The following is a 27,868-nucleotide window of genomic DNA, read 5'->3' as shown; positions in this document are numbered from 1 at the left end:
GTCTGCACTGCTCAGAAAACTTCATATCTGCTTGTACAATTAAACCCAGGTCCTTTTAATTTTCTACCAATGTCAGTGTAGTACCACACAGTTGATACATTACTCTGGGGTTACTGCTTCCCATGTGCAGTACTTTACATTTGTCAATGTTAAACTTTAGTTGTCACCTCTCAGCCCATCTGCTTAACTTTTCTAGATCTTGTTGCAGCAGCGTAGTGTCATTAACAGCCCTGCAGACCATCATATCATCTCCAAACTTGGACATTAAGCCGGATATACCATCATCAATATATACAGAAAACAACAATGGACACATGAACCCTGGGGGACTCCACTAATAACATTAGTCCACACGAAGAACAGTGTCCATTGTTTACTACTCTCTTTCTCCCACTCAACCATCCCTTTATCCATAGCAACAATTTACCTCCAATACCACACTGCTCCAATTTGTGCAGCAGTCTGTCATGTGCAACAGTATCAAAAGCCTTTCTAAGATCCAAATATATGATATCAAAATTATTCTTTGCATCAAGTCGGTTTGTGACCACATCATAGTATCCAATCAAATTGGTCAGGCAAGACTTCCCCTTAACAAACCCATGCTGTGGCCGAGCTATAACTGCAGTCTTGTCTAGATGATCCTGCAGTGCTTCTTTAACCAATGTCTCCATTAATTTCCCTTCAACAGAAATTAAACTAACAGGTTTGTAATTACTTGTGTCGCCCTTTGATCCTCCTTTGTGAATTGGGGTCACATTTGCACATCTCCAGTCCATGGGTACCTCCCCTGGGTCCAAGGAAGCTTTCATAATTATGGCTAAGGGTTTATTTACTGCCTCCTTTAATAAAAATGGATAGATCCCATCCACCCTAGGTGCCTTTCTTATGTTTATCTTCAACAATTTCTCCTCCAATTTGCTCTCAGTTATTACAAAATAATCTAGCTCACTGCCAGAGTTTAATTCACCTCTGATTCATCCTGAATAACTCCTCATATGTGAATGTAGATGCAAAATACTCATTTAGTTTGTTAGTCACCTGAGCAGGATCATCAACAGTAAAACCATCGATATCCAACAGACCAATCTGATTCATCCCCCTCCTCCTAGAGTTTACATAAATAAAGAACTCTTTGCTGTTTTTCTTTACATTCTTTGCCAAAGATTTCTCGTAATCTGCCTTTGCCTGCATAACCTCCTTTCTGACTTGGTTACAGACCAGCTTATATCTAGGCGCCTCCGTAGCCAGGTGGGAAGGAGCAGCAGTGCGTAGCACATGCTTCTTGATTAGACCGGGGTTTGAGCCCACGGAGGATGTGGAAAGGTCAGGGAATGACCACCCTTAGTTGCTAGTGCTCCTAAAAACCAAAAAAAATAACACAAAGCTTATATCTATCATAGGCTTCCGTGTCACCTGTTAATTTATATGTATCCCATGCATTTTTCTTCTCTGCCACATGTCTCATTAGTTCATCTGACATCCATTTAGGCCTAAACCTTGAACAATATTTCTTAGTTGGTATGTAAAGCCTAGTAGCTTCCAAGATTAATTCTTTGGATGCTTCCCATTTTGAATTTGCTGTTGGTAACATCATCAGTTGGTCCCTACTTATGCACACATGTCAATAACAGTTGATGGGGGGAAAAAAAAAAAAACACTAATGTAAAGTTTTATAATTCAGCAAACCATGGCATGGATGTGAATGAACAGATGGCAAGGAAATATTTTGACAGAGTTTCTAGAATATAGCCATTACAAGTTTCTTTTTATGATGTATTGATTATAGCTGATATATATCCAGCTTCATCACAAAATTGCAAACTGAAAATTGTTTGGTTAATTTATTTTGTAAATCATTAAAGAGCTTGTAGAAAGATTTCAAAGAGATGCTCTTCACAAACAGAGTCATCAGAAAACAATGACAGTATCAAGTGAAAAAAATAAAACTAGTGATATATATAAAAACTGTCAAAGAGGTGCATGTGACAAATGTAGCAGAGCTCGTGCTGTTGATTGTACAAATTGCTGCATAAATTAATTTTACTTTTTTTCTGTAAAGTTTATTTTATATTTAATTATATATACAAACAAGTATTGTTTTTTTTTAGCTGTGTTAGTGTATATCCAAATTTCATTAAAATCAAATCAATCCATCTGGCAAGTTATTATTTTATTATTTTTTTCCCAACCTCATCTAATAACTTGGCTCCCAGAGGATGGATTTTTGTAAAATTTTATCTTTGGGCCTTTTCAGTATCTTAAGCCATTCCAAATTTAATTAAAATTGTACCAATATAAATCTGGTAATTATTATTCTCCCTTCCCCCATATAATAACTTTACTTCCAGAGGATGGATTTTCATGATTCCCAAATCAGACCAATTATTTCTTAGTCTGCCTTTCCCCCATGTAATAACTCAATGCCCAGTAAATGGATTTTAAAATTTTTTTAAATGTAATTTAAAATCTTTCCAAATTTCATTAAAATTGAACTGATAGAAATCTGGTAATTATTTTTTTTTATACATCACATAAGCTTTCCATATAACATATATTATATCTGAAGCTGGACATTATTGTCTGTTGCGATACGCTGGTTAATAAACGAATAGGCAGTGTGGTGGATATGCAGAAACAAAATTTTTATTATAAATCATGACATTATTAATTGCTGAAATGTAACAGAATGCATACATCAAACAATTTGTTTAATAATTATATTGGAATAATAAAACATCCTTATCAATTAGTGAAAGTTTTAACTTAAATGAAAAACAATGATACAAATCCTGCAGTGTAGGTAGGCCATGTTTCATGCTGATTCCTGATGGTAAACAACCATCTTACTCAGTCTTTTCACCTTCTTACATTGAATAATTTATTTCCCCATGTTCTAAATTACATAAATCATTGATCAGTCACTGCCGTGCTTATAAATAATTCTAATAGTAAGTGTATGGAAAAATATGTTCTGCATAATAATTATACTTTGCATTCAGTTTTCTAGGAATGCATCATGAGCCTAAAGTAGGACTTCATGTATTTTCATTTTCTTAGTATGTAAATAATTTTTTAACTGGATTCTCATGCTATTCTCTGGCACAAATTCTTAATATTTATAAGTATTAATATTTGAATTATGCTATTAGTCTGCTCTAGTAGAATTGTTATAATCATACTTTAATCTTGCAGTCCATTAATCACAAAAAAAAAAAAAAAAAAAATCCTTTTAAAAATATTGTGAAACTTGAAAGTTTCACTGACTTGTGTGTCACACTTACACAAAGTTAAAGAAACAAAGATACTCCATCAACATCACAGGAATCAGAAGAAAACTGTGTGATGTATTCACAACTATAGAAGCTAAAGTGTCTTCAACTCTGTGAACTCCACACTCATAAAAATTAATGAATTTAGCAATTAAAAAAAAATGGAGTGAGTGGAACTGGAAAGTTATTCTAATTCTAACATAACTTGTGTTTCAGATGTAAAGAAGAATGCTGAACCGTACGTCCTTTTAAGTATCTGTGGAAGTAAATCTGATTTACAACATGAACGAGTTGTGGATATTGAAAGAGCAAAAAAGCTTGCAGAGGGATTAGGGGCTCTCTATTTTGAAACATCAGCTAAAAGTGGTAAAGGCAAGTTTTTTTTAATGGATTACACAGAATATTTTTGAGTCTAAACATATTTTGAAAAAAAAGTGAAATTTAATTCCAAGCAAATTCCTAAAAATAGCATACGAACACAGTACTCCTTTTAGATCTATACAACAGTAAATCTGTTTACTGTTGATGGAGAAAACACAATAATAATGGAATTTACACAATTCTGTAAGCAAGAAAAATGTATAATTACTTTAAGCCTAATTCTGTGAACATGTTGATCTGCATCTCTCACATTTATTAGATTAAATTGGCATATTAACTTATTTTCTAAAGTAGCTTTATATTCCTAGTTACGATACTTAGTTTAAAGTTTAACTTAGATAGAGATTTTGTAGGTATTACTTAGTATCGGTAAGGGTATCAAATCCACGTGTTACAAGTTGCAGCTCCGTTGACCGAGAGGTTTTTTTTTTAACCATATTTAGCCAATTTATTAACCAATTGTTATATCAAATTATTTTCTGTAAGTAGCTAGTCAGGATCCTTAGTTTATTCTGAATTGAGACAGCGAGATTTGGAAGTTAATCGATACTTAAGTGTCCGTAGATTTACCGTTCGTAAATTGCCGCCATTGTTACGCGATACAAAATATCTCGAACTAGACAGCATAAGCTTAGTATAGTATAGTACATAATATAATATTGTCTATTAATCTTGTTGAACTTCATTGTCAATTAAGTTGTACTTTTAACTATATACATATAACGACTTAGATTACGTAACATAAATAATTAGCAAAAATAAATAATTAATACTTAACTTGATACGGAAGTTATATAAAGGGATTTCGTAGATAACACTCAATAATGAAACATAAATATAGCGTTATAACTGTGTTGTGATACAAGTTTAGGGCTTTAATTTTGTGCTGAAATTGAAATCATGACTCAGACCAGAGCAGCAAGGCAAAAGGCTCAAGCTAATGGAAGTGCTGTGGCTCAGGGGAGAACTGAGAGGGACAGTTGCCCTCTGAATCACAGCCTTTTAAAATGCACTATTTGCTTGATGTTTGTGGAGCAGTCAGGGACATGATACTGCCATGGGAGATGTCTTTGTATGTGCACGATGCAAGGAGTGTAAGGAAATCAGGCGACAACTCAGCGTTGTTATGGGCCTATATGAGAGCTTGAAGGACAGGGTGGATGCCCTGGAAGGATTAAAAGTGAGGGGCCCATCAAGCTCTCAGCTGCCCACACCAACGCCAGAGCTTGCACTTGGGTATTGCGCAACACAGCGGCAACCCCCAAGGCAGAATGCGCTGTTCCCAAAGGAACTAGTAGGTGTTGGTGACTCTATTGTCAGGGAAACGGGAAACATGCTTTGTAAAAAGGATAGGTGGAACAGGACCAGGGTATGTCTGCCAGGGGCAAAGGTTGATGACATTGTAGAGCAGATATCATCTTTTAAGGGCACAAAAGGTGATATAGTTGTACACGTTGGCACTAATGATATCAAGAGTAGGAGACCGGCAGAATTGCTTAACAAGTACAGGTCACTGTTGAAAAAAAGCCGTGAAATAGGGTTGAATTTGAAAGTGTCTGCAATTCTGCCCAGACACGATAGGAGGAAGTATATGATGAGAGCCTTGTCGATCAATTCGGCCCTGGAAAGATTGTGCAATGCTCAAGGGGTAGAATTTTTTTCAGCCTGGACTGTACTTGTTAACAGGAGAGATTGCTTCTACAGGGATGGGATACGCTTAAATAGAAAGGGTGCAAGAATGTTTGCTGATGCTATCGAGGCAGTGTTAGGTGGGTCGGAAAACTGCTAGATTGGGGGGGATATTGTTTGTTGTTTGTTTGTTATTTGGTTTTTAGGAGCATTAGCAACTAAGGCCATATTGCTCCGGGATATGCGGTGGTCATTCCTTGACCTTTCCGCATACTCTGTATTTGGTGGTGACGGGCTCGAACCCCGGTCTAATCAAGAAGCATGTGCTACGCACTGCTGCTCCTTCCCACCTGGCTACGGAGGCGCCCAGGGGGGGGGATACAAGGACTAATAGATTAACAGTAGCCACTGGCAGAGGTGAAAGTGATTCTTGCACTGCTTCTATTGGAATGAGCAGCAGCCAGGAAAATAAGATGCAGGATATTTCAGAGACTGCTGGGAGTCATTGGGGTACAAGTAAACACATGGGTTGTGTTAGGGTAGCTAAGAAAAAGAACAGGTGCATGTATACCAATGCTAGGAGTTTGGTAAATATATTTGATGAATTTGAGGTATTGCTCAAAGCATCAAAGGCGGATATTGTTGGGATATCAGAGACGTGGTGTCACACAGATATAAGTAATGCAGAACTGGAATTTGGGGAGTACAATGTCTACAGAAAGGATAGACAGGATAGGAAGGGAGGAGGGGTTATGCTATTAGTTAAGAAACACATAAAATCCAAGGAAGTGAAGCCAGTCGACATTGCTGGACAGTGCAGTGTCGAGTCAGTTTGGTGTGACTTAAGCATTGGGAGATCAAAATTGAGAGTAGGAGTGTGCTATAGGCCATATGACTCTGATAAGTATAATAAGAAACTGTACAGGGAAATAGAGTGGGCCAGTAAATCAGAGTCTTATAATGGGGAAATTTTAATTTCCCAGATATTTTGTGGGCAGGTCAACACACACTAGCAAGACTTTTGTGGATTTATTGGATGACTGTTTTCTACATCAGCATGTTCAGGCAGCAACTAGAGGGAGTAATATGCTTGATCTGATTATCAGTAGTGATTCTTCATGCATTAAGAATCTGCAGATACAGGAACCACTAGGTGGCAGTGATCACAGTGTGCTGAAGTGGGATTTACTCAAGGAGGTAACTACCATCAGGGGTAAAGGGAAGGGTTATTGCTTTCGTAAAGGCGACTACAATGGTCTGAGACAATATTTAAATTCTATACAGTGGGACCAACTGATGATGTTACCAACAACAAACTCAAAATTGGAAGAATTCAAAGAACTTATCTTGGAAGCTACTAGGCTTTACATACCAACTAAGAAATATTGTTAAAGGTTCAGGCCTAAATAGATGTCATATGAACTAATGAGACATATGGCAGAGAAGAAAAATGCATGGGATACATATAAATTAACATGTGACACAGAAGCCTATGATAGATATAAGTTGATCTGTAACCAAGTTACAAAGGAGGTTAGGCAGCCGAAGGCAGATTACGAGAAATCTTTGGCAAGGAATGCAAGGAGTTCTTTACTTATGTAAACTCTAGAAGGAAGGGGATGAATCAGATTGGTCCACTTGATATCGATGGTTCAACTGTTCATGATCCTGCTCAGGTAGCTAACAAACTAAATCAATATTTTGCATCTACATTCACACATGAGGAGTTTTTCAGGAAGGGGAATGCCATAAATGAAATAAACACTGGCAGTGAGTTAGATGATCTTGTAATAATTGAGAGTAAATTAGAGGAGAAATTGTTGAAGATAAATACAAGAAAGGCACCTGGGGTGGATGGGATCTATCCAGTTATATTAAAGGAGGCAGCAAAGGAAGTAAGCAATCCTTTAGCCTTAATTATGAGAGCTTCCTTGGACTCAGTGGAGGTACCCACAGACTGGAGATGTGCAAATGTAACCCCAATTCACAAAGGGAGGATCAAAGGCTGATACAAGTAATTATAGACCTGTGAGTTTAACTTCTGTTCCAGGAAAATTAATGGAAGCACTGCAGGATCATCTTGATAGGAATTCAGTTATAGCTCAGACACAGCATGGTTTTTGTTAAGGGAATGTCTTGTCTGACCTGAACTCCATGGTACACCTTCCTCTTGAATGTGAGATGTAGATAGTATGTTTTTATATCGGACCTGAAAATACCGAAGTCGCAAGAAATTTTGAATTATTTCAGGCAATTGTCCCCTTAGACCTAGATGGTAAAGATCCATTATAATACCATGATGCCAAGTAGGGGCGAATGCCTTTTCAAAATCTAAATTGACCATGACTAGATGTTGTCTCATGATGAAGGCATTGTGAATATGAGATTCAGCTTTGATCGGTTCTTCCAAAATCCATACTGATGGTCTGGAAGGAGATTCTGCGACTCCAAGATGTGTCTTTTATGAACCATCCTTTTGAAAATTTTCCCTACACAGTTCGTAAGAGATATTGGCCTATAATTTTGAATTTTGGTATGGCGATAATGAATGAATGACACCAGGAAGAAGGATAGGCATTTTCAGAGAAAATACAATTGTAGAAAATCAACAGGGTACACAAGTCCTTTTCATGTAAATGCTTCAGCATAATGTAATGAACACCATCTGGCCCTGAAGCACTGTTTGGAGATCTATTTAATGATTCTTTCAGTTCTATTAATGTAAAGGGTTGGTTGTATGAAAAGGAGTGGTGCATTGAGAAGTTAATTTTATACCGTTCTGCACCATCTTTAATGCTATGGAAGGAGTATGCATAGGAAGCAGAAGCAGAGATGGTGGCAAAAGATTCTGCTAACACATTGCCAATTTTTTCAGGAGTAAATATGTCTTTCCCTTTCCAGTGAAGTATCGTAGAGGACAGCCAAACAAATTTGCCATTTAGCACCTGTATCCTTCTCCAGATGATCCATGTCTTTTGTGATGGTTGATGCAAAAGGAATCCATGAATTGTGTTTTGCTTTCCTTTTGCTTTAAGCCTTTTATAAGCAATTAAGGTACAGTAGTAGGACACTTCCTACTTCCGGAAATTATTCCGTGCACAATTTTTCTCTTGTTTGGCAATAGAACACTTGGCATTCCACCAGTGATTTTGGTGAGTGCGATATGTCAGATTTTGGAATGAAAGAATTTGCTTCGGTCAGAATCTGATTGGTGATGTAAGTAGTTTCATCATCAATGTTTCTGTCTAAGGGCATTTGGGCAGAATAACCATCCTAGTTCGCCTTACTAAACTTCCAATTGGATCGTTGGTCAGGATTTTAATTTACCGCTGTTTGTATTGAGCAAATAATTGGAAAGTGGTCACTGCTAAAGGGGTCGGAAAGATGGATGGAGAGCAAATTGACAAGTCAACTGCAAAATAGATGTAAATAAGAGATCCAGAGTTTAGTAAATTAAGATCACTATTATTCATAAATTCTTCAATTAATTTGCCTCTTCTGTCCATTGTAGCGGATCCCCACGATGGATGGTGTCCATTAAAGTCACCGAAAACTGTAACACGAAAACGGTAACTGATGTACCAAGATTCTAGATTTGTTCTTAACTGGCACATTACAATTAACCAGAATGGCTACTACTCCACGTGCAGGAGACTCTGAGTTTCTATCTCATATGTACATCTTATAATTGGAGAATTTTGACAAAATTTGGGGTTACAAGAATGTTTCCTGTAGGCATACAGCTATGGAGTTGAATTGAACTATTAAATCCTTTAAGTCATCAGAACGACTGCTTAGTCCTCTGCAGTTTCGCTGTATGACGCATTATTATTTATGCATTATTTAAGTTTACCTGAGGATGATTCATCTGGCTGTTTTTTGGATGTGAGGTGACCAGTATCCATAGTGTCACTGACATGCAATTCTAGGATGGGTTCCTCATAATCCAGGTGTGCATCCACTTCTGTACTGTTGGTTTGTGGTTCAGCTTTCTTACAATCTTTAGTAGTTTTCACTCTTTCAATGTCTTGTGAGACTGTTATAGTATTAGTTGGGATACTAATTGGAGTATTTGTGGCTTCACTGGTTTTAGGTATATCTTTTCTGGAGGCTGATAAAGTTTCTTTAACAAGAAACTTTATCATTTAGCAAATTGGGTTACCAATTTGCCAAAAAGGTGCTCAGTGGTATTGACACATCTGTAATGCAGGATGGCTTTCTTTGCAGTTAGGACACACGGGGGGGGGGTTGAGGCTAAGCAATCTGCTTGTGTATGGTCCTTCGAGCCACATGTAGGACAGATGGCATCACCTCTGCATGCCTGCTGAAAATGGCCATATTTCTGCATTTAAAACAGTGAAGAGGATTCGGGATGTACGGCCAAATCCGGCATTTTAAATAGCCAGCTTTTACAGTGGATGGCAAATCAGGAATGCTGAAGGTTAAAATGATGGATCAAGTTAGTACAAGATTTACTTCTTTTTTAATCATTATGCACTTCACACTGATTACTAAGTGCTTGGACTAATTCCTCCTCAGTAACTGAAAGTAGGTCCCACTCTGTGATGACGCTTTTCAATGAGTTTAAAGTATTGTGGGGGGTAACAGATACTGGCAACCCACCAAATGTTTTTGTCTTTAATAGTGCTGCAGCAGTTTTTCCTTCATTTTCAGTTACAGCCTCACTACCACTAGCCTTACAGCATTTTCACCGCTGAATTATATGCCATAAAGTTAGCACTTAGTAAGGTTATAGAGCTTTCCATCTCATCTGCTATTATTTACACTGACTCTGCTATAAGAAAGAATTTCTCCTCCTCTCATCCTACATTGAAACACATTCACTCTCAGCTATTCTCTTGCAGTGTGTCCAATCAGTCAATCAGTTTTTGCTGGATTCCTGGCCATTCTGGCATTCCAGGAAACGAAAAGTGCTGACTTTGCCACTAAACATCCCCAACTGGCTCTCTCACAACATCCTCAGGTTCCATACACTGACTATAAGTCTGTGATATGCAAAGCATTCTACGATAAATGGTTACAGATCTGGAAAAGTAACACCAACAATAAACTTTACCAGATAAAGCAAGAACCAAAGCTGTGGCTCTCTGGCTTCCGATGAAACAGATGAGAGGAAGTGGTATTGGCAAGAACTCAGAATTGGACACACTCATCTCTTCCTATTATTGGGAAAAAATCCACCGCACTGCTCATACTGTCAATCTGCTTGATTGTCCCTTACATTCAACCATCCGATCAACCACTTTTCATGTTGAATATCTCGCGTGATCTATCTCATTTTAGAGGAAATGAAGCAAATATAGACGAACTTTTGACGTATTTAAAATGTATTGACCTATATACAAGCGGATATAATTTAACATCTATAATAATATATTGCCTCTACTTAAACTATGAACAGACACAATTTGGCCACAGCAGCCCTTGTGTCGTTAAACCCAATAGCAACAAGAAATTTTACTTTTTTATTATTATTATTTGAAACCTCAATTTCTCGGAACAAACTACATTACAGATTAGGTTTTGAATAATACACTTATTTTAAAAGTTTTGCAGACTTCAAAAATAGGCAATACCAGAAAATTAAAAAAAAAAAAAAAGACTTTGAAATGTTTCTCAGAACAGTTTAGAAATAAACACGCCATATGTCATTTTCATTATTAAAGTAAGTCTCAGTAGACTAGTGGGTTAGGCACTTGCTCAGAAAGTACACAGCCTTGAGCGTGAGTCTGTCCTAAAAAAAGAAAATTACGGTGTCATCCAGTAGGAGCAATGTTTAAAAATAAATGTCATCCCCTAGCAGTGGGAAAATTAAGGAAGTGTATGCTGCAAAGGATCATGGGAGGGAAAAATCACAGCCAAATAGTACAATAGTTGTGATTCAGTACTGTTATTGCTGATGACATCGAACATGTAACGTTATTATCACACCACCAGTGACATGTCTATGACATTGTCAGGCTTAAAAGGAGCATGGGAGAAAAATGTTACTATGGCCAGCATATTTCTGATAATATATATAGTTCCATTAAACTTGCATAAAAAATTGCATATACAGTGCAACTGCAATATAATGTGGTGTCAAACGACAATTTTAATACTTGTATTATAAGCAAAGTATTAGCTGCAATATAAAGCTGAAGAAATTTTAGTATTTATTTTAAAAAATGTCATTAGTAAATAAACACTATTTACTAATGTTTTATGATTATACAGACTAAAGTATTAAAAGTTATATCATTCCCTTTACATCCTACTAATACATAACGCTGTTATGGACTTACACTTCATAAAATTTAGTTTTCCAGAACTGATGACAGCATTTTTTCAGTACATAATTCTTAATAGTGGGCAGATGCAATGAATGAAGATGTTCACTATCTATCACTCTGCCATCACCTCTAATATTTCAAAGCACTTTATTAGGAACCAAAGGACCAGTGCTCTTTCCTTACATAAGTCATCCACATTATTTTCTGAGTCACTGCCTTTCTGTTTGTTGATTATCTTCCTGCTGTTCACAGAGACTGTGATTTCTTCCTTGCTCAGGTAATGCACACAACTGGAGCTTCTGCTTCCACCTCAATCCAAGCAGCTAGGTCATTTGCTCCAAGACTGCCACCAAGTACGATACAAGCAGTGCCTTTATTTCTTGTTTTGAAAATGCTGCTAACTTAAGGTTACTATTAGTCATCTTGACTCTTCCAATACATTTTCTCCAGCATTTTTCAACTGCTGTTGAGCTTACTTTCTCCCACACTAATCCAATATTGCATGCAACATCTTTCAGGGTTAATGTTTTCAGAATTTTTAGAACTTGAATTTTCTGACTTCACAACACTAGCAAGTAGCTCACCATGATAGTAAGCTTTGAAAGCTTGAATAATGCCCTCATCCATTGGCTAAATTAGAGCAGTTGTGTTCCTTGGCAGAAATGCAAATCTGATATTGCAATCTTTTGATTTCATGACATCAGTCGAAGGATGAGTTGGACAAGTTTTTTGGAAAGAAAGTGGCATCTCACTTTCAAACTACAAAGCAAAAATATTTGTTATCCAAGCATTGGAGCTGTTTTTATAAATCACAGGTAGAGATTTCATGTTATGTGTTAAAGCACTTTATTAGGAACCAAAGGACCAGTGCTTTTTCCTTACATAAGTTATCCACATTATATTCTTAGGTCCCCATGGGGACTTCAACTTTTACCAATGCACAATAGCTTTAGCTTATGATTTCATATCTTTTTTGTGCACTGTAGCACAATAATTTTCTCTGTGTTAGTTTTCATGCATGCTTTGTTAGGTGCCTTTTTAATATCCAATGACTTGTCAGGGAGACATTTACAGAACAGTGCTGTTTTCATCAGTTGTGAAATCATCATCTTGAATCACAGTACACAGGAAACACTTCTGCTGCTGTGCTGTTGCCAAATGCAGATTCATCTACGAGATACCTGGGATATCTTATGATGAGCCTTCCAAATCCAGAGCCAACCTTCAGAAGTTTTAATATGTCATCTTCCCCACCAACTAGCTTATGCTTTCAAAATTATCAATACTCCTTTAGTACACCTCTGTAGAAACCACTTGTCCACATCACTGTTTTCATAAAGTCTAGTTGTCTTTCTTTGGAGGCCTACTTCATCTTCTACAGAGTCTACAATACACTCATGAAATATACTATATTTTGTTTTGTCCCTCTTAACTATTTCAATTTTCTTTAACATTTCTTCAATTGTATAACTTTTTTCTTTTGGTCAGGTGCATTACATTAGTTAGAAAATTTACTTTGTAACTAATGTAATGTGCTTGACAAACAGTAGCCGTATTCTCCACTAGATTTAGTTGTCAGTAATTAGCATTCCACTGATATGCTCTTTTATTGCATTTCTAGCTGATGGGAGAAACTCAGTGTCTACAAAAATTACTCTACAATTGAATACATTGAAGCAAATATACAGCTAATTTCTCCTCTTGGAAATACAGTAGTAGAATATACAGTATTCACTTTTTCCAGTTTCCAATATGAAATTGCAAGCTCTTTGAACACTTTTTTCATATTTCGTTTTGGTTATTGTTGTTATTGGGTTTAAAGACAAGGGCTACTGAGGCCAAATTATGTCTATTCACTGTTTAAATGCATGACCATATTCTTATAGTTGTTAAATTATATAGTTTTGTATAGGTCATCTATACATTTTAAGTATATTAAAAGTTCTTCAATATTTGCATCGTTTCCTAGGATATGGGATAAACCATGTGATATGTTAAGCCTGGAAACTGATTGAAAAGGGTTTGACCAGATGGTTGAATGTAATGGACAATCAAGCATAAAATGGCATACCGTAAGCTGACTGTTACAGGATGAGCACTGAGGTGGACTTTCTTCCAATAACAAGTAGAGATTCTCAGCCTTGCCAGCACCACTTCCTCTTGCCTGTTTTTTCAGAAGCCAGAGAGCCACAGCTTTGGTTCTTGTTTTATTTGATCAGGTTTGCTGTTAGTATTCCTTTTCCATATCTGTGACCAGTTGTCATAACAGGCTTGTAGTCAGTGTAAAGGAACCTGAGGATGTTTAGCGGCAAAGTCCACACTTTCATTTCCCGGAATGTCAGAATGGCCAGAGATCCAGCAAAAGCTGATTGGACACTCTACAGGAGAATAGCTGTGAATGAATCTCTTTCAATGTAGGGTGAGAAGAGGAGAAATTCTTCCTTATGACATAGATAGCACTGAGGGAATCAGTGTAAATTATTGTAGATGAGATGGAAAGTTCAATAATCTTACTAAGTGCTAACTTGATGGCATAAAGTTCAGCAGTGAAGACACTGCATGCTAATGTGGCTGAAATTGTACATGAAGGAAAAAGAAAAACAGCCACAGCACCTACCATCTGTTGGTATATATTTTACAGGCATGGGAGTTAAGAGTAGCATGAGCTGAGTGCAACTGTTTTATATTGTTGGGCGGTATGACATTCTTCCCCCACTGGAGAAAATGTGTATCATGGGAGGCAGAAACATACGTCCAAAGTGGAAGAGGTACAGTAGTGTTCTGAAAAATATTAGCTAAATTGATATTTCAACTCTGAATACGATCTTTGATCCTGAGTGAGGCAAGTCAATTTTCATGTGGCTTATTCTCATAAAAAGAATTCCACCAAGTGTGATAAAGATACTCCCAACTGGGGTGCGATGAAAGATTCTGGATCTTAGAAGCGTAGAAAAGCAATAATGTTTTTCTACAAAGATGTAATGGAGGATCGTGAGCTTCAATATAAAGACTTTGCATTGGAGAAGTCCTGAATGCTCCCAGAGCAGTCCTCGGGGCACTGTGCTGGATGACATTTAGCCGATCTAATGTGCTTTTCCTAGCTGAGTCATATACAGGAGAACCATAATCTAAGCATGAACGGATCAGAGACTTGGAGAGGAGTACCAATCAGCTCCCCATGACATGGTTGAGACTGATCGAAGCATGTTCAACTGTTTTAGACAAGTAGTTCATAAATATGTGATATGTGCTTGGAAGTTAAGCTTGCTATCTAATATCAGGCCCAAAAATCTGATGCTGTTTACTACTGGTATTGGACTGACTATTGTTTAGCTGTAATTCAGGATGGGGGTGGAGAGCACATTTCTTACAGAAGTGAGTGGTGGTAGACTTCTGTTCAGTTAGTTGATATCCGTTGCATGACATCCAGGATTCAATTCTGTTAATGGCAAGTTGGAGTTGACATTCAATGGTGTTCATACTTTGTGACTGGCAGGAGGTCATCTGCATACATATAAGCCTCCATAGTTTTGGGGATGTCTCTGGTTATGCTGTTGACTCGAATTGCAAATAACATTGCGCTGAGTATAGATCCCTGTGGTACTCCTTCCTGAATATGGGGTGTAGACAGTATGTTCTGATAACGGACCTGAAAAGAGCGGTGGCATAAGAAATTCTGAATTATCTGAGGGAGATGACCCCTTAGTCCTAGATGATAAAGGTCCATAATAATACCATGTCTCCAGGTAGTATCAAATGCCTTTTCAATATCTAAATTGACCATGATTAGATGTTGCTTCATGACAAAGGCATTGCAAATATGCGATTCAGCTTTGATAAGGACATCAACAGTGGATCTGTTCTTACGATCTGTTAAAAGGTTCTCTGCTTCTAAGATTCAGGTAAGCCTCGCATATACCATTCTTTCAAAAATTTTCCCCGTGCAGCCTGTGAGAGATATTGGTCTATAATTTTTAACCAAAGAAGGGTCTTTGCCTGGTTTTGGTATGGCAAGTATGAAAGAATGATGCCAGGAAAGCGGATAAGCATTCTGAGAAGGTTCGATTGTAGAAGATCAGTAGGGTACGTAAGTCCTCTTCAAGTAATTTTTTTAGCATGATGCAATGTACATCATCTGGGCCAGCAGCACTATTTGAAGATTTATTTAAGGATTCCTTGAGTTCTGTTAAATTAAGCGGTTGATTGTATGGAAGTGAGAGCTGTGTGGAGAAATTAATTTTGCGGCGTTCTGCATCAGCCTTGACGCACTGAAAGGGGATGGAGTAGGAAGCAGATATTGTAGAGAATGATTCTGCTAGCGCATTGGCGATTTCCTTAGGTGCCGATAGATCGTTCCCATTCCAACAGAATATTGGAGAGGGTGGTTGAGTGAATTTTCCATTTAGTGCTTTAATTCTTCTCCAAATGAGTTGTGGGTCAGTGTCTTTGGTGATAGTTGAGGCAAATGACATACAGGAGTCACGTTAGGCTTTCCTTTGCTTGTTAGTTACAAGTGACATATAACAGGGAGATGACGGACTGCATTTCAATGATTCAGTTATAATTGAATGGAAAAGTTGTCTTCTGTCCACTTTTTGCTTCATCATTGTTGCCATTTTTTTTTTTTTTTTTTTATTTATTATTAATTAGTGTGGCTGTAAAGTGGACTACTGTACTTTGTTTTGAGTTTTTGGTGAGGTTGCTAAACTCATGAGATATCAGAATTTTGGTCAGTCTGAAGATAATCACCAAGTTTTTAACAGTAAATATCATGTATACTTCACAGTGACATAGCTAATTATGCGAAAAAAAGCTCATAAAAGTTTCTGCTGTCAAGACAGGAGTTTAAAATCTAGGCCTTTATCACATGTGGAAGGACAGCAATTATAACCACTGTTAGCTGAGCTGAAAGTGTTAGTTACTTGTTAAGTGGTCTGTACAGTTATACAGCAAGGAAAAACAAGGATGAATTCTTAGATTATCAATAGAAGATGTGTCTATTTTGGCTCTCTAATAATCTTGAAAGAGCAACAAAATGTTGATAATGGCAGTCATATATTTGTCATCATTTTGATCCTTCAGTACTCTGACTTCTAGCAATGTATACTGCTGTTTTTCCTCAGCTTTGGAAAAGATGAAAACTTTGGCTTTTTTTTTTTTACCATGAGGGTTACATAGTTTACAAACAATAAAACATACTCCATAGCCTGAAATAAATAACATATTTTCCACAGTAACAAATAAATAAAAACCAGCCATAAGGCTAGGTTATTTATTTATTTTATTTATTTACTCTGGAAAAATTAATTTCCTGTAGGTGGTAGTGATGTTTCATCCATTTTTACTGAGCCTCTCAGGGCTTATGCAACTCAATTTTCTGTTCTTCATATGTGCACCAATTTGAACTCTCTCCAGACACTTTTTTCAGGTGTGATCTCAACCATTATCTTATACAGAAGGACAACAACATCCTTCTGGTGATGGCAAAGGTCTTATAAATCATAAACAAGACTTCATATATGCTTCCATAGCCACATCTTCACACTTGAGACTTGCACAATGGGACTGAGAAAGCCAAAGTTCCTACAAACTTTTCTATATCAGAAAAGAATATGCAAAAAAAAAAAAAATCAATACTTTGCTTGTTAATTACAAGTGACATGTAACAACTAGATTCAAAATTTAAATTCAAATTGTATTCAATATCATTCAGTGATAAATTAATTTTGTTAACAGGTGAATTTTTAAATGTGTGGACTTTTATGGTTCTGTTGTAAAGTGTATAACTTATATATACCTGTATAACAATTGAAATTTCATCATTATAATTTTGGTAAACCTAACCTGAAGAGTGCAGAGCACTTATCCATACTGCAGCTTTTACAATGCAGAAGGTTACTATAATGATGACAGTGTGATTTTACTGTTCTCGACAATAGGGCAGAGATGATCCATTGTGACGATCATTTCTTTCAAAATATTAAAATATGCAGCTAGAACAACAATTTTGTCAAGAAGTTTAACCAGATGATTTTCCTTTAAATTTGCAGGATAAAATCTTGGTGATAACAGAACTTTGCAAACAGCTGTATTGCAACCATAAAAAGAGAGTGCAAGTGCATTGCCATGTAGTGTGTATTCAAATCTATACAATAGGACAAAATGCATGCAAATAATTGAAGGCGCAAAATTCTTTATCCAACACATGTCAACTGACAAGCAATAGCAATGTTTACAGTAATAACAAGGAATCTGTCACTTGATCAGTAGATGGCATTGAATACTTAAAAATCCCTATGATATAGAATAAAACAACTTTTAAATGCATTCATGAACAGTTATGCCCAATATTTACAGCAATCCATTAATTTTTAGTAAAACAATGCTGAAAAGCATATTTGAAATTAATATGATGATTATTTAAAATAAAATTGTCTTGCCACACACTTTCAAATTAGGTTTGCCCAAAGTATAGACTGTTCTGTATATATTACTTCTAAGAGATGACTGTTTCTTGTTTTTAAAGTTGTGGAAAAATCTGGCATATTTTTAAGATACATTTCTATTCACAAAATAAATTTTTCTTTGATTAGGCATTGATGAAACCTTTAGGATGACTATAAATGAAATACTAAAATATCAAGATAGACGTAAAATTAAGGTGTATTCTATATCTGTTCCATTAGATATCACTGCTACTAACAAAGCACAAAAAACGAAATGCTGTTTCTAATCCAGATAAGTATTTTATTAAATCATGTTTGTTATATTACTGTAAGATAAAAAATAAAAAAATGTTTTCTGTTGCAAAGAATAACATGAACTGAAATCTTCATTCAAATAAACTATTTTTTTTTTAATTATACAGATTATTTACTGTATAATGGCTGTTATATTTGGTAACTCAAGTAAATTATGATTTCTAATAAGTGCTTTTCAAATGATTAACAGAAATTAAATCATGTCTTGTACGTGGCTGTTATATTTGGTAACTCAAGTAAATTATGATTTCTAATAAGTGCTTTTCAAATGATTAACAGAAATTAAATCATGTCTTATTATACAAGGTTCTCGTTTTGCTGACACTGAATATCTGTACATTATAAGACATTAATATAGTTGGGGAAGGATGTTACGTGGTTGTTATCCATTAAGAATTATTAATATGTATAATTAACCACTCTTTTACTATGTGGAGTTTTTAATATATATTTTATTAAGCATAGCCTACACTAATATATACAATAGTGTGACGTTTCGGGTGTCTTGCTGATACCCATCATCAGACCGTTTTGCTGATCTGCGGTCAGCAGATCAGTCTTACTAGAGGTCTGCACTGGCCTACATTTTTTATTTTTACCCGGCCCAGCCCGAATTTGTTTTTCAAATTCATCCCCCCCCCCAACAGAACTGATTTTTATCCCACCCTGATTGAAATTTTTTTATATAAATAAAATCGTTAGCATTACTTTGAAGTTTCATAATAATAAAAAAAAATAAACTTTCAGATTCAAAATTCAATAATTATATAACAATAATAATTATCCAAAATAATTATCAATATTAATTATATAAAAAAGAAAATGTAATAAATTTTCAATTTACCATATTTAATAAAATTCCAAAACGAACATCAATATCCATCCCTACTTAAATTAAAAAATTAGAACTGACTGTCACTTTTCGCTGTATGAATGATGTGTAAGCATTCCCCCTTACCTGTATTTCTAAATTACTGGTCAGTATTGGATATTTGCCAACAAAATCCATATGCTCCTTCAAATTCCTTCATTCCTCAATGTTGTTATCACATTCGTCTGATATTTTCTTCAAAGCCACTCTTTCTGAAGCAGTTGATTATTACACTTGATGCAATACTGTCCCAAGCGATAACAAGATTACTGATAGCATCCAATACGGCTGCAAATTATTCCCGCCTTCTATGTTGCGGATCAAGTATCTTATCAGGCAGGCTCTCTTGAGGTTATAAATAATGCCTTGATCCAATGGCTGCATAAAACTGGTGATATTGGGAGGTAAAAACAACAGCTGTATATTTGTCAACTTAAGTGTCACGGCAGAATGTGCTGTGCAATGATCTAGAATCGTCAAAATCTTCATTCTTTCTGAATTCAGTCTTCATCCACTTTGGTTAACTAAGACTCAAAAATTTTGACTGTAAGCCAAGCACTTCTATTGGCCTCATAATCACAGGGAAGTTGGTTAACTTCTTTAAAACATCTTTGCTTGTAAAACTCACGAATCACAAGTGGGCATAGTTTTGTACTGTCATCTGAATTGAAGCATAACAGAACAGTGAGTTAATGTAAAGATTACTGAAGTAGCATTACCCTCATATAAACTTTGGTTTGGGAGAAGGGTGTGCTGAAGGTATTTCTTAATAAAAAAATATATTTTATTTTCATTTCTATTAATCACAGAAAAATAAAAAAATTAAGATTATTAACTTAAATGATTTCAGAAAAAATCGAATATGCTTGAAATTAAATGCACTGCATACATAAACTGTCTTGTTTGACTTAACTGAACTGGAATGCATGGTGTTTTCTCAAAAACACTGTGCATCATCATAAGGTCTGGCAGAGAAAAATTACATTAAACCAACTCTTTCAATAAAGCCGTGGGCTGGGTTAGCCCATAGCTTTATTGATTCTATAAAATTTCAGAAAATCCCCAGTGTGACTGCTACTGTATTAAGGAGTCCAAATTGGGTGATTACTGCTGAAAAATCCAGAGAGGGAGATGCTCTCACTGTAGTCCTGTTCATGTGTAGTGAAGAATTCTTATCAACTATAAAACAACAAGCATATAATTCTTATTTTGCACCTTTTCCAAGACAAAAACTGTGAACCAACCCTATTTACCTTTTAGAGGCATTTTGATAATTTCAACGACAGCAACAAAATCTGTTTACCTGTAATCACACTGTTATGGCTTCCTTTAGGGAAGCCAATCACATAATGAAGTGTCAGAAATCCTTCGGTGAAAGTTTCTCCTTTATTCATTCATGCTGTAAAGATTCCACCTTAAGGGAAAAAAAATCCGCTGGAGAGAATGACAGATGTGTTCCTGATTTCATGTGACCCACCTGCTTTAATGTTTACAGGCAGAACCAATAGCTTAAGGGAACATTCAGAAAAAGCTGTATACTAATTTGTATTTTATTCTCAAGTTCAACATTAACCTGGCAGGGGTGTCACCTAGTCTGACAGACTCCTCAATAAAATGTCTATTGTATTTTAATCAAATTTAGGATCAGTGACCATTACTTTCTCTACATTCCTAATTAGATAAATATTTGAATAGTTTTGGATACTGAATCATACATGACAGATCAGCTGTTACCAATTTTTTTTTTAAAAACAAGTGTGGTTCTGTTCATTAGACAGGTTTTATGGAAAGTTAGTTACTGTTCCATACTGATCAGTTCTTCTGATTTAGTTGGAAGATTTCTGATAGTTGAACATGTCTACCAGCTAAGTTTAGGTTTCCCCTGACCCCAATTATAGACTAAATGAATGTGCTTAAAAGCAAAGAACACAACAGGCTGTTTAGCTCAAGTAAAGTGATCACATGCTGCTATGTGTTTTCAACATTAAGTGATAATTTTGAAATACAGATTTAGCTTTTAATAATTTAAGTAGTAATAGTACTAATTCATGTGGGATTTAGCTTGGCACCACTGATACTGGTTATCGGATAATGAAGTGTTATATACTGTAGTTATGCAAATCAGTTCCCACATTTATTTAAGTTAGCATGGTGCATTACATCCAACTTCAACCAGTCTGTGAAATGGAAAGGTTTTTAATAGAAAATACTATGCAATTGAACTGAATGAAAAATAAAATAAAAACAAATAATAACTTTTAAAATTCAGTTTACTGCATTTAATGACAACATGTAAGTTGCCCCTTAAAGCTTTATGATAAATTAATTTGAAAGAAAAGTCTGGGATTGCTGTTCAGACAGCACTGGATCTCTATTAAAATTCTTCCATTCTTTGTTTCTGAAAGTTAACAGGTATGTTTTTTTTAAATAATTTATTTATTAAAATATATATTACAGTTTGGTATCTCCAATCACAGCATATGAGTACATATGTATGAAATAACAGAGAAATAATATAATTCAAAAAGCTATAAACTAAATCATTTATTTTTATTTTTTAAAATAATCATCAATTTATAATTTTAAAAAATAATCAATTATTATTTATTTTCAGGTAACAATAGACATATTCTATGCAGAAATAGTTGGCACATGTATAAACCTGAAAATGAAAGACTAATATTTTGTGTGTTTTCCAACAGAATTAATAAAAGTTTTACTTCACTGAAAAGGAGAGGCTTAAAAAAAAAATGTCACATTTTCAGTTTTCATTAAAAAAAAAAATTTTTTTTTTTAGGTCTGTCAGACCCCCATTAACACGACAATTGTTGGCACCACTACTGCCAGGTTAAAGGGTTCCTTCTTAAGTTTTTATTAGCTATTAAGAATAAATTTCATTTTTAATGATTCAGTATTATTAAACAGAAATAGCTAATTACAGTTATTTTATAAAAATGGTTGTAGTATAAAGAATAATATCATGAAAAGGATATATTCATTTTTAAGTCCATATAGTACTGTTAACCAGTAAAAAACATTAATGACAAATACTAATATCTAATGTACATCAAACTTTTAAACCCCCAATGGACAAAAATGTTAAATTCGATTACTGGAAAAACTATAAACTATTAATCCTCTGTTACTTTTATTCCAGATTTTAGCTGTTTGTGTTTATTTCAAAATACAGGCATACTGAGGTTATTGATTAGGCTCTAAAGCCACCTTTAGATGACTTTATTCATCTTAGTTTTAATCTATTGCAGTCTCTCAACATGAGCACAAAACATTTCAAGTTGGCATAGAGACATCTAATGTACAAGGTGAGTCTGAAAAGTCAAAGTTGGTAAGTTCTACTCTCACCAAAACAAAAAAAAAAAAAAAAAGTTTACGTGAACATTGGTGGAAATAATTCCGTGCTAAATTAAAGGTTTGGTGATATTGTCAGCAGTGCTATTCAACCTATTTTATCATTTATCTAAATGATAATGATGTAGATGAGTACCTGCTATAACATGGAAGCTTTCTAAATGCCTTCACTACCTTTATGACAACACGTTTTGGAATTACCACCAACAGCAGCAACACAGTTATAAAGTTGATATAAATGTTTGACAAGAAAGCATTTCTAGACCTATGTTCATATGAGCTTTTTTCATCATTTTTATGAATAGAACTCACTCTCCAACTTTATCCAGAATTTTCAGAATCACCCTGTATATATTTTAGGGATTAACATCTTCACTGCTTCCTGAATGCAAACTCAGATTTTAATCCACTCGGAGGGGGAACCACCCACACTGGATATTTCTGTCAATCAACCTTCACCAGAGGCTGATTAATTTGGTTATAGTGAGACGCTCAAAAATGTTTCTGTCCCTTACAATCCAGATTGATTAACCAGGTTAAAACCAACATTGGAAAAAGCAGTAGTGAAAGTGTTCAAATATACAGGTAAATAACACTTTGTTAATAAAAAGAAGACTGAAAAATTCTGGTCTATCAAACAACTAAAAAGTTTCTTTAAATTTGTATACATGACTGTTTTTTCAACAATAGTATAGCCATACATTGCAAGGAAGCCAGAGCCTTTTACTGCACTGGCCAGAAGTGAGGGGAGGAAAAAAACCCAAGTAGGATAAGAAAAATACAAATTATCTGCTTCCCTCCTCACAATGGTAACTATCCAGTTGACCTTTGAATTTATGCAAACTATTAACCAAAACTACCTGTGAAGGCACTCAACAACTTGCTGACAAAAAGAAAACATTCTACAGTCTAGTCTATACCTCTTTCCAGTTGACCTTTTTTATCTATGCCCACGAGTTCCGGAATGTTCTATAATAGTGAAAATTCTGTCTTTGTTCATTTTACTAATCTCTCTCAGAACCTTTTAAACCTGCACCAGGTCACCTCTGAGGTGCCTGGTTGCCAACCTCTGTAGCCCACAAATTTGGAGTCGTTCCTCATCTTTGTAACCTTTCAAGAAGCTCAATGTCTTTTTTTTTTCACATGAGGTCTCCATACATGAACACAGTATTCCAAATTTGGTCGTAGTATTAGTAGTGATGTATGATGCAAGAAAGCAAATTTATATAGTATTAGTCAAAAAAAACTTCCCATTTTACCTATCCACTTCCTCCAATTTATATTTAAGCTATCAACATCTACAATCCACATGGAAGTTCATTCCAGCAATCAACCACCTGCTTGCTAAAGGCAAATTCCTGCACATCTATTCTACTATCTTATTTTCTCAGTTTAAATTTATGCCCTCTCAAGTGCATAATAGCAAGAATGTCATTAGCATTGAGCTTGCTCAAACCATTCACCTTATAAACCTCAAATTAGTTCACCTTGCATGTGCCTAGTCTCCAGGCACTGCAGTTTGCAGAACTTAAGCCTTTTTGGTAAAATCACCCCTTTGTTCTCCTCACCATCTTGTTGCCCTTTTCTGTACTCATTTCAGCAGCTCTCCATCCTTCCTAAAATGAAGCTTCCAGACCTGTATACAGTACTCAAGGCGTGGCCTGACCATTGCCTTATGCAAAGGGATAATCACTGATCACTGACAAAACTTTTTTTTTTTTTTGGTAGTTGTTGGTGCATAGGCTTCTGTGGCCATAATGCATCTCCCAAAGTTTCTGCAGTACCTTGATCCGAGCCCGAGGCGGGAATCAAAACTCCATGAGCTGTCCTGGCAGCCTGTCTGCACTGTCAGAGAACTTCATAACTGACTGCACAATTTCCCCAAGTCTTTTTCATTCTCCACTACCCTTGGGTGTAGTAGCAGACAGTTGGTACATTACTCTGGGATTACTGCTACCCATATGCAGTACTTTGCATTCATCAATGTTAAACTTCAGTTGTCACTTCTCAGCCCATCTGCCCAACTTTTCTAGATCCTGTTGCAATGGCACACTGCCAACCTTTGTATCATCTGCAAACTTGGACATTAAGCCTGATATTGATAAATATAGAAAACAACAATGGGCCCAACGCCAATACCTGGGAGACTCCACTAATTACACCCCTCTGTCTTCTCACACTCAACCATCCCAGCAACTTGCCCTTAATGCTACACTGCTCCAATTTGTACAGCAGTATCAAAAGTTTTCCTGAAATCCAAGTATATGATGTCAACATTATTTTTTGCATCCAGTTCCTTAGTGACCAGATTGTAGGATCCAATCAAATTGGTCAGACAAGATTTCCCCTTAACAAACGCTGTCTGAACTATGACACACAGTCTTGTCTAGATGATCCTGCATTACTTCTTTAACCAGTGACTCCATTATTGCAATTCTTAGTCTTACAATTGCCTTTTGCCAGCATTTCCCAAACTTTTTTAGTCACGGAACACAAGTTTAGCAGAAGCCAAAGAACTATTTGCTAATATTTATTACATATACGATGCACTGTGCATCAGAAGCATCTTTATTTCCAACATATGTAAAGCCGAAATCAAATAACTCATCATACTTTCGTTTTGGTCTTTTATTAGTTGGTTCCTGTTTTTTCACTTCGGATTTTTGGGGAACAAAAGGCTGCGATTGTTCATCCTCACTTTGAAGTGTGGCAATATTGTGTTAATTTTCATCGACTACAGTTGCAATACTAGAAGTACTTGCCTCTCGTTTTAAAGTTCCTTTTTTCAACTACAAATCCATGGTCATTTATTTTAATAATATTTCGAAATACTGAAATTATCAAAAAATATATATATACAAGGAAGTGAGTTTAGTTATGATATCGGTTCACTTCCTCCTCTCCTTCAACCCATGTACTCCAGGCTAAATCACATACAGATGGCATATTAGATCACTACATTGCTACTTTTTCGCAGATGTCATTACCTCTATGCATACTTCCCTATGCAAAGCCTGCCAAAATAAAGTGTTCCAAGGTCTATTTGATTATGTCTATGCCATTATATTAATAACCAAAAAAAAAAATGCTACAAATATGCAAAGTTTTTTTATTATTAATCATGAATTTTTGCAGAACACTTTTGTTCACATCTCATGAGAGACACTGCCTTATACAGTGAAACTATGACTTCCATATTTCTACAGGATAATGTTCAATAAATTATCAATAGAACACCACGGGCTTTTCTGGTTGCCTGTTTATATTGCCCAAATCCCTTTCTTCCTCTACTGTTTTTAATTCAACCCAACCTATTGTAATTCATTCTGGGGTTGCTATTTCCTAAGTGTAAGACCTTGCACTTTTCTGCATTAAAACATAGCAGCCATTTTTCTGACCATTCGTACAGCCTGTTCAAGTCATCCTAATATTGTAGGTTAATTATTTGCCCTTGAAAAAAAGTCAGAAACATACCATTTACTTAAATGCTATCAGATATATACTCCAGCAAAATGAACAAAAGTATAATTTTAAATGTTATAATGCTGGAAGTAAAAGCCATAAATTCAAATTACAGGGAAATAGATTGAGCCGGAAATTTGTTAATTGTTGGAATAAGTTGCCTCTATTTGTGGTTGGAGAAATGCAAAGGTCAGCTAGATAGTTACCTACATAAGGAAGTAAACATATAGGGTGTTTATTCTCTTTTTATTTTTTAATGTTATTATTAAATTTTGATGCAGTAACAAAGTAACTGGATGCAAAAAATAATTTTGATATCATATACTTAATTTCACATAATAAACCACTGTACAAATTGAAGCAGTGCAACATTAAGGGCAAGTTGCTGCTATGGATGGTTGAGTGGGAAAAAACAGAGTTGTTATCAATGGACACTGCTCTTCATGGACTAATGTTATCTAGAGGTCCCAGGATTCGGTGCAGCCCATTGTTGTTTTCAGTATGTATTAATGATTCCGATGAAGATATATCAGGCTTAATGTCTAAGTTTGCAGGTGACACAAAGGTTGAATATTGACAGTAATAATGGCATGCTACCGCAACAAGATCTAAAAAAAATTAGTTAGTTGCACTGAGAAATGGCAACTGAGATTTAACATTGACAAGTGCAGAGTACTGCATATGGGTACCAGTAATCCCAGATTAACATACTAACTGCATATTAATTAAGTTTTTTCATTCTCTACTACACTCACACAGTGGCAGAGAATGAAAAAGACCTGATGATATTGTGCAGTCAGATATGTAATTCTCTGAGCAGTGCAGACAGGCTGTCAGGACAGCACATGGGGTTTTGTCAATGATATACAGGAATTTTTCTAGCAGAGATAAGAAGGTGATTATCCCTTTGCATAAGGCAATGGTGAAGCCACAACTTGAGCACTGCATACAGGTCTGGAAGTCTCAGTTTACGAAGAATGGAGAGCTGCTGGAATGAATACAGAGAAGGGCAACGAGATTGGTGAGGAGTGCTGTTACCAAGAAAGGCTTAAGTTCTGCAAATTGCAGTGTCTGGAGACTATGCACATGTAAGGTGAGCTGATTAAGGTAGTTAAGGCTTTGAATGTGTCGGCCAAGAGCAGTACTAATGGGATTCTTCCTCTTCCTCAGATTTGCACACACCAGGGAGTATAAATTCAAATTGAGGAAGGATTATTGCAGAAGTTTGCCTTTAGCCAACGGGTGGTTAAATGTTAGATCAAACATTTGTCTTATGTGGATATCTTTAATAAATTCAAAGAAGCATTTGACAAAGTACTTTTTTTTTGGCTGATGCTATATAAGCTCATTTTCTTGAATCATTTGCCACTACTACTGATATATATATCTATTTTTTATTATTATTTTTTTTTTGTTGTTGTTGTTATTGCAGCAAAAGCCTATAGCTTCCTTGCACTACAGGGCTAATACTAATACTCTTTCATTTCATATGTGGAGAAGCTCAGAAACAATTCACAGCTCTTCAAATGTATGATTATCTAAATTTGTTTTGTTTATTCTCATTATTCCTCATGTTAGGGTGGTTTGTCAAAAAGAACAGAATGCAAATCAGATCATCCACAACAAATAAAATGTTAGCCTATTTCAGTTTTAAAAATTGAGTCCTTGTAATGAACAGATGTTTAGTGTCTAATTATAATGGCCCTTTTTTAAAAGTCAGGAGTGAAATACAAACAATATTCTTGTTGACACTGGAAGAGAAATTTTCAGAAATGAACTCCAGAACACCTATGAGATAATATCTCTCCTTGAATGGCTAAAGCTGTCACA

General features: G+C 35.6%; 1 protein-coding gene across 1 annotated transcript in view; it reads left to right on the top strand.

The window, feature by feature from the left end:
- The window catches only part of LOC150089402 (ras-related protein Rab-31-like), a 120,013-nt gene that overhangs the window by 71,747 nt on the left and 20,398 nt on the right, over positions 1-27,868 (top strand). The window contains exons 5-6 of the mRNA XM_090389968.1: positions 3,489-3,644; positions 22,474-22,553. Coding sequence (XP_090246094.1) covers positions 3,489-3,644; positions 22,474-22,553 — 236 coding nt within the window. The remainder of the gene's footprint in view (positions 1-3,488; positions 3,645-22,473; positions 22,554-27,868) is intronic.

This window comes from Mastigoproctus giganteus, chromosome 2 (assembly GCF_048544385.1).
Source record: "Mastigoproctus giganteus isolate SK-2022 chromosome 2, ASM4854438v1, whole genome shotgun sequence".
Classification (NCBI taxonomy): Eukaryota; Metazoa; Arthropoda; class Arachnida; order Uropygi; family Thelyphonidae; genus Mastigoproctus; species Mastigoproctus giganteus.
The sequence above is the reverse complement of the archived record's forward strand: the minus strand, read 5'-3'. Positions and strand labels throughout refer to the sequence as shown.